This window comes from Vombatus ursinus, unplaced genomic scaffold (assembly GCF_900497805.2).
Source record: "Vombatus ursinus unplaced genomic scaffold, bare-nosed wombat genome assembly UNPS02001419.1, whole genome shotgun sequence".
Taxonomy (NCBI): domain Eukaryota; kingdom Metazoa; phylum Chordata; class Mammalia; order Diprotodontia; family Vombatidae; genus Vombatus; species Vombatus ursinus.
Window position 1 is genome coordinate 16,518,179 of NW_020941197.1, and position 10,803 is coordinate 16,528,981.

Here is a 10,803-nt window from a genome sequence, read left to right on the forward strand (position 1 = left end):
TGTGTGTGTGTGTGTGTGTGTGTGTGTGTGTGTGTGTGTGTGTGTGTATTTAAAGGCATTTGGCAGCCAAACATCTTTGATTTCTTTCCAGGACTAGGAAGCATTGATTTTTATTTCTAAACTACTTTGTATAGGAGTCAGTTTTGCTCAAAAGTACCTTCAGATGAAGAAATTCCCTGTGCTTTGCCAACTCCCCGTTTCAGAATGTGTGTGGTTCCTTGTTTCAGTAAGCATCTTTGTTTAAAGGCCAGCAGGCTCTCACTTTGGTGCTGATTAGCCTTGAATACTTTCGAAGCAGCTGAGCATGTTTTATGGAAACATTTGCTTGTCAATTCCCTGGCAGTCAAGGGACAGTAGTAAGGAAGTCAAGCCTAGGCCTGCTAAACTACAAGTGGAAAATTAATTAAAGCTCCAGAGACTAATCAATGGAACTGATCACTGGAAACAGGTGGTCAGTGCTCTTTTTTAAATTAATGGGTGGCTATTACAGTTTCAAATGCTGGCTACAGCTTGCCAGCCTGGCTCTGTGTGATGATAGAATTTTGTCCTTAAAACATCCCCTGAAGAAATTTAATCAGAAATGGTGGATGAGGTCTGGTTTTTTTTTGGGGGGGGGTGGAATGGGTGTAGGGACAGGCAGATATAAGAAGTATGGGAGAAGCTGGACCAGGTGAATGCAGCAGTGTGATGTAGTTGATTTGAATTTGGGAAGGCTAACAGTAGTTACTAGTCTTAACTCTAGACATTGCAGTTGATAACGTGCATCATTACCACTGATTTTAAAAGATTTGTGCTTTCATCAGTATTGTATTTCAGCCTTTGATGTATATTGTAACTCCTTTTGCATCTTAAGTTTCATTAATTTTTGTGGCTCAAAAAAAAAATGTTTCTTAGGCAACCTACTGACAAATGGTAGCTGAGTTTAATTGGGCTGGTCGTCTGAAGACAGAGTATCTGTTGCCAGGCCGTATTTGGTACCTTTGCAGATTGGGTGGGACCTGCCAGAACTTGCATTCTGTTAACATCGTCTTTAAGACCTCTGAGTCACGTCTTTCGTGAGGTGAGACATCGAGTAGGGCAGCAGTGGAGGAGAATGATCATTGTGCAGCTCAGAAAATAAAAACCAAAAAACATTTAAAAAATAAAAAGATGGTCTTCCTCTAACTAATATTAATACTAATGAAGATAAAAGAAGAAATTTAAAGACTTTGAATCAAAGCATTCGTTCAGATCTATAAACAGTATCAAAAAGGGTCTCCAGGGGTAGGGAACCTACGGCCTTGAGGTCACATGTGGCCTTCTCGGTCCTTGGGGTGAGGCCTTTTGACTGAGTCCAAGTTTTACAGAACAAATCTTTTTGTTAAAGGGATTTGTCCAGTGAAGTTTGGATTCAGTCAAAGGGCCGAACTTGAGACTACAGGTTCCCTATAGTTTTTAGTATTAATTAATTTAGTATTAATACATAGCTTTTAGTATTAAGTGGAAACCTTAAAAATGTAAATTTTTTTATGTAAAATGTAAATTTTTGTTATACTTTTTTTGTTATACTTTTGTTATACCTTTTTATTTTTTGTCATACGTTTATACTTTTTTTGTGAGGGGTGGCAAATTCCACCAGAATTCATTTATTCACATTCTAGTGACTGTAGATATCAGGAAAAACAGCATGAAAGAAGAAGCAAGCTTTGGATACTTTAGTGGAAGAGAAGTTGTCATTGGTGTAAGAGAGAGAATTAAAGAAAGTGATCAAACTGGGTGACAACTTAAAAAGTTTTCCTTAGGTAAATACTAGCCATACTATGATTCATTGTGCTAATTAAAGCATTACTTAGTGCTTAAACAGTCCTTTTTAAAACTTCAAACTACTTAACTCTTTATTTATTGCAACATCCTACTCAGTAGGGTGTTATAATCCTACTTCCCTAAAGACAGGAATATTTTTGGCTGCCTGTCACTTCTCTTGATTTCAGAGCACAACTCCCTTCATGTTTCTTTATTGCCTGTCCTCTATCCTTTAGGCATCCTCAGGTACTATAAATGTGATGTTTCCGAATCTTGTCAGGCATCACCATTATTTCAGTTTGTGGAGGCTCACCTCTGCAAGTTCACGTACTACAGGTTGAGAATTAATGAACAAGAAAATTACAAAGACCTTAAATTTGAACTTTAAAATAAAATCATTTTTTGTTCATTAACTTACTTCAGTCCCTCAGAATAATGTTTTGGAAAAGTAATTTGGAGACTTTACCATTCTTAGGAGAAACTGTGTTTTCAAAGGTATGAGGATAAATATAACAAAGATAAGAAAAATCACATTTGGTATTATTACTTTTTGCCCAGCTTTCAATTTGTTTGTGTAACTAAAGCTAAGTATACTTTTAAGTTATTACAATTGACATTTGAGCAAATTTTAAAAATAAAATTCGGTACAATTTGTTTTTGTACCACCTACATTTCCCAATGTATCCCTGGCCCACTCCTAACAAGTAATCTCTTCTAACAAAGAATAAAAAAAAAAAAAAAAAAAGGAAACAGCCCAGCAAAACTAGCCAACATGTCTAAAAAGTCTGACATCTATAGTATACCACATCCATGGTCCCCTATCTCTGTAAATAAGGGAGGGAAGTGCCTCCTTATATCTTTTATTTGGGACCAAGCTTGGTCATTATAATTACACAGCATTCAGTTTTAATTGTTTTGTTACTGTTTAAATATATTGTGTTTATTTTCCTGTTTAATTCACTTTGCATCACTTCATATGATGCCTCCCATATTTCTCTGTATTCATCATAATTATCATTTATTATAGCACAATAATATTCTATTACATTAATGCCCACAGTTTGCTTAGCCATTCTGTAATCAAAGGGTACATACTTGTTTTCAGTTCTTTGCTGCTATGAAAAGAGCTACTATAAATATTTTGGTGTATATTGTAATTTTTTTATCATTGACCTCCTTGTGGCATGTGCTTAGTAGTGGAATCTTTGGGTCAAAGGGTTTAGACATTTTCATCACTTTTCTTTGAATTATTCCAAATTGCTTTCTAAAATCGTTGGATCATTGCACAACATTATAAACAGTTCATTAATGTGCATATTTTCCCATAACCCCTGCAACATTTACTTTTGTCATCTTCACCAGTTTGTTAGGTGTGAGGTGAAGCCATTGATTCATTTTAATTTATATTTATCTTATTCATGATTTAGAAAATTCTTTTATAGGGTTGTTAATAGTTTGCAATTCTTCTTTTGAGATCTTTTTGTTCATGTATTTTAGCCACTATCTTTTGGGGCATGGCTTTTGCTCAAGTATTTGTATGAGTTACTGATATCTTAGATACCAGAATCCTTTTAGTGATAGTTGATGTAATGATTTTCCCCCAATCAACATCTTATCTTCTTTTCTTAGTTGTTTTCTTTGTTAGTGCAAAGCATTTTAATTTCATATAATCTAAATAAACTATTTTATCTTTGTAATCTCTTCTTTCTCTTATTTGACTAAGGATTCACTCTCTGGCTGTAGCTGTGAAATTTATCTGATTTGGTTCTCTTCTAATTTTTAAATATAAGTATGACCTTTAATATGCAGGCTACATCCATTTTGAGCTTGGTATGTGATGTAATATGTTGGCCTCAACCTAATTTCTGACAAATTGCTTTCCACTTTCCCATTTTTTGGGGTGGGGAGCGGTATCAAATAGGGAGTTCTTTCCTAGATAATTCTGTTTTCAGGTTGACCTCATTCTTAAGGTAAATTTTAATCCAGAGGAGGGCTGTTGCTTCAGGGAAACTGATTGGTTTGGGGTCAGAAATAATCATAGAAGGTAGACTTGGCCCCTTGTGGAATACATTTGTCTTTTCCCCTTAGTGAAAATATATCATGTCATACGTAATTTCTTAAGTCATATGAGTTTAAATACGTGGTCTAGAGAACGTATTACAAGAGCATGACTATACTCTTTGACGTCATCCTCAGAGTTTAGGAATATCACCCCCAACGACCCTAGTTTCTCTTTATAATTCAATATTGTCTCCCATAAATTTATATATTCTGTTTTAAATTTGTTTATGCCCTGGGGGTAATAAGTTACATAACTACCCATTACGTATGGTAATACCTCCTTTCATTAACTATGTGTTGTTTTTAGCTTTCAAGCAATTATCCAAACTTATAAACAACCTGAGATTTGGTGACCAAGCCCATATTATTTATTTCTTCATGATTTTTATAGATGTCAAGTGTATCTTTTTTTCTGCTTTTATTTTCGCACATTCTTATTTGTGTTTCTTTGGTTGCCAGCCCATCCCTCGAATCATTCTGTTTGCATTCCTTTGTCTTTTGGTGCAGTGGATAAAGTATTGGGCCTAGAGTTGGGGAGACATGAGTTGAAATAGAGCCTCATTTATTAGCTATGTGACCTTGGGCAAGTCACTTTAACTCCATCTGCCTCAATTTCCTCAACTGTAAAATAGGGATAGCAATGGTACCTACCTCCCAGGGCTGTTGTGAGGATCAAATGCAATAATATGTGTAAAATACTTGAAACAGTCTGTCCCTGGCACATAATAGTCACTATATAAATAGTAGTTAATGTTATGGTAGTTTTTGTTATCATTATTATTGACATCTTTTTGTTGTTATTATTATTATCATCTTTTCTACTTTTATCCTTTCTAAGGTATAGCAGCAAGAAATACACATAATGTTGTAGGACTTTATTTGTTTTACGTTTTGTTCTTAAATCATCCCCTTACGTCCAATTCACACACAGTGCCGCCCAAGGATACTCAAAATGCTGTTGGACATTTTTCGACAGTGTAGCAAACCACCTAGAATCACATGTAGATTCTTTCACAGGTTCAGAGCTGAGAGCTTAACAACCCATCATCTGCTAAACAGAATTTAGGTTATTTTTCCCTAAGTGCATTATCTTTCATTAGTCCACTTTGAAACTCTCCTCTCACTCTTATCCTTACTCACACAGCCTTTTGAGATATACATGTAGTTTATTCTGGTTGTTTTAATATTTTACTTCCTGGAAGAATTTAATGCCATCTCTAAATCTGGAGATTCACTATAAATAACATTTTCTAAATAACTTACAAAAATATTCAGTAAGATTGGTTCCAACTCTGAACCTTAGAGGACTCCAGTGTTTACTTTTCTGTATCTGCAGAAAGGTTCATTATACCTGCCATTTTCTTCCCATCTCTAAACTAGGTCCCTATTCATGAATTCCACATTTGCCCCCAATCTTGTAGTGCAACAATTTAAAAATGAACCCTTTGATTTGGAACTTTGTCAAAGGCTCTTAGAAAGTATTAAATAAATTAGATACACTGGTTCTCCTTTGTTCATGCTCTTATTTACTCCTCAAAGGATTCTAGTAAGTTAGTGAGAAATAAACCCTTCATCAAAACCACATTACTTTCTCCCTACTTTTTTCTCCAAAGATTGTTTGCCTGAGTATTTAGTGATCTTACCCACCATTATGCCTTTCCAGACATGAAGTGCAACTTTTTTGTTGACAGGGGTGCCCTCCTATATAGATTGGGATTCACATTGTCAGTTGGCCAGTCTCTGGCTCATTAGCTGTTTATAATGACAGGTTACACATTTTGGCTAACAATTTTACAATTTCGCCCTTGAGTTCCTTCAGAGCATTTGGTTGGATGTCATCCAGTCTTAATGATTTATTTACATCTACCTTGTCAATTAGTACTGACTATTTTGAGCATTTATCGCTGCTTATTCTAATAACTCTGATCTGTATACTGCAAAAAACCAATTTGGAAATGAGAAAGATCTCCTGAGGTTCAGTGTTGAGATCAGTCTTATTGAGTATTTTTATAAATTAATTAGACATGTCAAACATTCTGTGACATCTTCCTCAATAATCTACAAATTTAGCATTTCATCCCATATCTCTGCCATTTCTTTTCCTGCACGCGTATTTTGCACTTTGATCATCAAGTGACCCTACTGAATGTTAGCTTTCATCCTTGGCTTTGTTTTAGATAACTTTTTAATTATTGCCTTTGGGGTCCATTTCATTGTTTTTCTCAAATTCTGTTTATGAAGGGTAATCTGCTCATATGAGATATTTCACATAGTAAGTAGTGCTGTTGTCGGTGTCATTTTCAAACACCAAAGACAGTTATCAAGCAATTGCCTGAAATATTTTTCTAGTCTGGAGCCAGAAGGAACTTGTTATAGAGAAGATTCCATTAGCATTTGCCCTCTGAACCTCGTTTCTTGGACTTATTTTTATTTTACTTGGCAACAGTTCCTTTATATTAAAAGATGGCCAAAAAAATCGTCTTTTAGCCAAAACTAAAGTGCTTTAAGAATTTTTTTTATTTTAAAAATTTTAGGAGTAAAAAAAAGAATAAAATTCCATTTTTCTTTATGGTACATTGGAGGAACATTGGGTATCAATTATTACTTTTGACGGATATGAGATCTAATATTTGGACATGAGTATCATGTCTTATTTCAAGATAGCTCTTCTCCAGAGAAAACATCGAGTACCTTCAGGTGAGGTGGGGCAGGGGGCATCATACTTTATGCAGGACGTAAGCTATAGATCTTGTAGAAGAGAGCAGCCAGGATGGTAAAGAACTATGAGTCAACAGAATAAGGATCCATTGAAGGAACTCAGAATATGTAACCTGGAGAAGAGCAGACTCAGAGGGGTTGTGATAGCTTTTTTCAAGAATTCAAAATCATTTGGAAAAGGTATTAAACATGTTCTTTGATATCAGAGGGTAAAACCAGAAGTGGTAGGTGAGAATTGCGGAGAGGGAGATTTAGCCTTGATGTCAGGGCTAACATTTCCTAACATTTAGAATTATATGAAAGTGGAGTGGCCTGCCTTAAGAGATAGTGGGTTCCTTTTCCTTGGAGGTCTTCAAGCAGTGACTTCTTCATCTTCTATAATTTTTATCCATGTCTTCCCATAAGCAATCTATAATTTTAATTAAAATTCTTGACTTTTTTTCCTCTGGATGAATTCTGTTATTATTTTTTCTATTTCTATGAAGTTATTCTATAAATTCTAATAATTCTATAAATAAATTCTATAAAATAATAAAATAGTTTTATTGACTTGGCACTAAATAAATTAATTTAGGTGTAATATTATCATTTTTGTTATGGTGACTTAGCCTTAACTAATCCGTAGAAAAACCTAACATGCTAGGGGCCTTTTTTTTTTTTTGTCTCTAACATCTCATGGATATTAGGCTATCTATTTACTTGTCTCTTACTCTTACTACAGGACCAAACCACCTCCTTGTTCAATTATTCATTCCTTCATTCATTCAGTATTTATCAAATTCTTTTTATATGAAAGACACTGTGCTGGGTAGTGGTTATACAAAGGTGAAAACAAAAACACGACAGTTCCTCCCTACAAGGAACTTACTGATGAATACAGTATTTGTACAAGTAAATATAAGGTAATTTGAGAAGTAAGAGAATAATAACACTGGGTGGATCCAGAAAGGCCTCTCCAGTAGAAAATGGCATCTCAGTTGAGCCTGGAAGAAAGATGATGAAAAAGAGAAACTACTTTCAAGGTATGCAGAGCAGCTTATTAAAATATCAGAATTAATAAGTCAAAGAAAAAACAAGTAGGCATATCTGGCTGGACTGTCAAGGATGTGAAAAGAAGTAATGTGAACCAAGTCAGACATTCCCTCTTTCATGTCTTTTTTTGACAGTTCTGCCCCCACCCCCATTCCCCCAAAAAGTCTTTCCTAGGACAGGGTGCTAAAGTTATTGTTAACATAAGGGTGTTCTAATAACCCTAATTCTCTTGGCTCATTAGCATACTTGTTGTATAACAAGGGTCAATTTCAGGGTCACAGTTTGTAACTGGTTCCCATCATGCTAAGCTCTTGGATACCATTCCCATTCTGTTGTCAGATTGGACTGTTCATATAGTCAAGCTAAAAGAGTGCTGCAGCTTAAATTATTAAGGACTAGACATTTTGAACTAGATGTTCTACAGACATCTTAAGCTCAGTATGTCCAAAACTAAACTCATTATCTTTCTTAACAAACCCTCCCCCATTCCAGTCAGTCAACAAACATTTATTAAGTGCCTCTTATGTACTGGGCACAGTATTAAAGCATTGGGGGTCCAAACATAAAAAAGTCAATATTTACCCTCAAGGAGCTTAATATCTAATCCAAATTTCCCTATTACCATCCTTCCAGTCATACCGGGCTCACAACAAGGGTTATCCTTGACTCCTCTTTATCTCTCACCTCTCCCATATCCAATCTGTGACTATGGCCTGTTGATTTCGCTTTTGCATCAACCCTAGCATGAGACCCTTTCTTTTCTCTGATACTGCAGGATGGGGCAGATCCCTTATCTCCTCATACCTGGACTATTGCACTAGCCTGCTGGTTGGACTTCTGCCGCAAGTCTCTCCTAATTTCAGTCTATCCTCCATTCAGGTGTCAGTGATTTTCCTAAAGCTCAGGTCCAATGATGTCATACCCTTACACAGTAAACTCTAGTCTAGTGGCTCTCTATCCCCTCCAGGATCAAATACAAAATCCTCTGTTCAGCATTCAAAGCCTTGTAGCCTGTGACTCTTCTCAGGCTTCTTATACCTTACCTCCCCACCCCCCCATGCTACTTTTTGGTCCACTGGCAGTGACCTCTTTGGTCTTCCATGAACAAAATGCTCCATTTTGGAATTTGCTCTTGGAATTTCCATTGGTTGAACTCTATGCCTGGAAGGCTCTCCTTTCTCATCTTTTCTTCCTCCTGTCTTCTTGACTTCTCTCAAGTCCCAGCTAGAATTCTACCTTCTATAAGGAGCCTTTTCTAATCCCTCTTAATCCTAGTACTTTCCTTCTGTTGATTATTTCCAATTTATCCCATATGTATCTTGTTTGTACATAGTTATTTACATGTTGTCTTCCTTATTAGATTGTGATCTCCTTGAGAACAAACAAGGACTGTCTTTTGTTTTTCTTTGTGTCCTTAGCACTTAGCACAATGCCTGGCACATAGTAAGTATTTAATAAAGACTGCATAACAGTAATAGTCACGTTGTTTGATGACTAACTTTTATAGACTTAGTCCTTTTCAGCAGTGCAAGGATCTAAGACATCTCCAAAGGTCTCATGATGGAAAATGCTATCCACATCCAAAGAAAGAACTATGGAGTTTGAACACAGATCAAAGCATACTATTTGCTATTTTTTTTCTTCTGTTTTGTTTTGTTTCCTCTTTCGGGGGGTTCTTCCTATTGGTTCTAATTCTTCCTTACAACATCACTAATGTGAAAATATGTTTAATAGGAATGTATATGTATAGCCTATATTGTGTGCCATCTTGGGGAGGGAGGGGGACAAAAATTTAAAACTCAAAAGCTTATGGAAGTGATTGTTGATAAATCAAAATAAATCAATAAAGACTGTATAACTAGTGTAAGATTTTTCTGTCTCATCTTCCTGCAGAGTATGTTTGTGGTCTGTCATCCCCTGCAGAATTTTTTTTAAAGAAATGCAGATATTTTAGGCAGCATAAATGACAGCCCTAAAAAAACACAAAGCAAAGCAAAAGCCTGGGTCTTTTTTTTTTCTTTTTCTTTTCCTTTGGCTCAACTTTGTGTTTTTAGTGGTTTTTTCCATTAATCAGTCAACAACAATTTACTAAATATTTACTATATGTCATGAACTGGGCTAAACAATGAGGATACAAATGAAAGCAAAAAGCAATCCCTACCCTTAAGGAACTTACATTCTAATGGAGTAGAAAACATGTAAACACATAGGTCTATACAACATCTATACAGAGTTAATGGAAAATAATCTTAGAGGATAAATTGGAGACTAGGAGAAGAATTCTGCAGAAGATGGCATTTGAGATGAGTCATGAAAGAATCCAGGTGTTCTAAGAAGCAGAAGTGGGAAGGAGAACATTCTGAGACTGGGGTAAAAGGGAACAGCCAATTTAAGGGCTCAGAGGCTGGAGATGGAATGTCATGGTCCAATAATACAGCATAGTTGAATCCTAAAGTTCATGGAGGGGAATAAAGTGTTCAAAGACTGAAAACAGTAGGAAAGGTGTATATTGTAGAGAGCTTTAAATGCTAAACTAAAGACTTTATATTTGGTCCTAGAAGTGATAAGGGACTACTGGTGTTCATTGAACAGAGAGTATGCATGGTCAGACTTGTGCTTTAGGAAAGTTATTTTGGAAGTTGAATGAAGGATGGAATGGAATGGAAAGTGACTTGAGTGAGTAGATGGATATATGGGGTAAGAGTAAGAAGTAGAAGATGGCTCTTAAGTTGTGAACCTGGAAGGACAAGTAGGTAGGTAGTTGGTGCAGTGGATTGAGTGCTGAATGTGGAGTCAGAAAAACCTTAGTTCAAAATATCCCATTTCAGACACTTGGTAGCTATGTGACCCTAGACAAGTTACTTAACTTCTGTGCTTCAGGTTTCTCATCTGTAAAGTGGAGACAATAATAGCACCTCCCTCTCAGGGTTATTATAAGAATAAAATACAATAGTATTTGTAAAACACTTTGCAAACGTAAAGCGCTGTATAAATGCTAGCTCTAGTTGTTAATGGGACATTCAGTTAGAAAAGTCCTGTAGGAAGCTGGCAGGGTTTTTTTTTTCCCATTTACTGTAATAATAAAAGTCATCTTACATTGCCCATATTTTTGTTTGATATTTGCATGGGACTGTTTTAATGAGACATGGCACATCATATCTTACTATTCTTTAACATCAGTTATGAGTTTGTCTGTAAAAAAAAAATTTT

At 35.7% G+C, this 10,803-nt stretch overlaps 1 protein-coding gene across 1 annotated transcript in view; it reads left to right on the forward strand.

Annotated features, from left to right (window-relative positions):
• The window catches only part of BBX (BBX, HMG-box containing), a 348,489-nt gene that overhangs the window by 252,711 nt on the left and 84,975 nt on the right, over positions 1 to 10,803 (forward strand). The window contains exon 9 of the mRNA XM_027867261.1: positions 2,029 to 2,089. Within this exon, the coding sequence (XP_027723062.1) occupies positions 2,029 to 2,089 (61 nt within the window). The remainder of the gene's footprint in view (positions 1 to 2,028; positions 2,090 to 10,803) is intronic.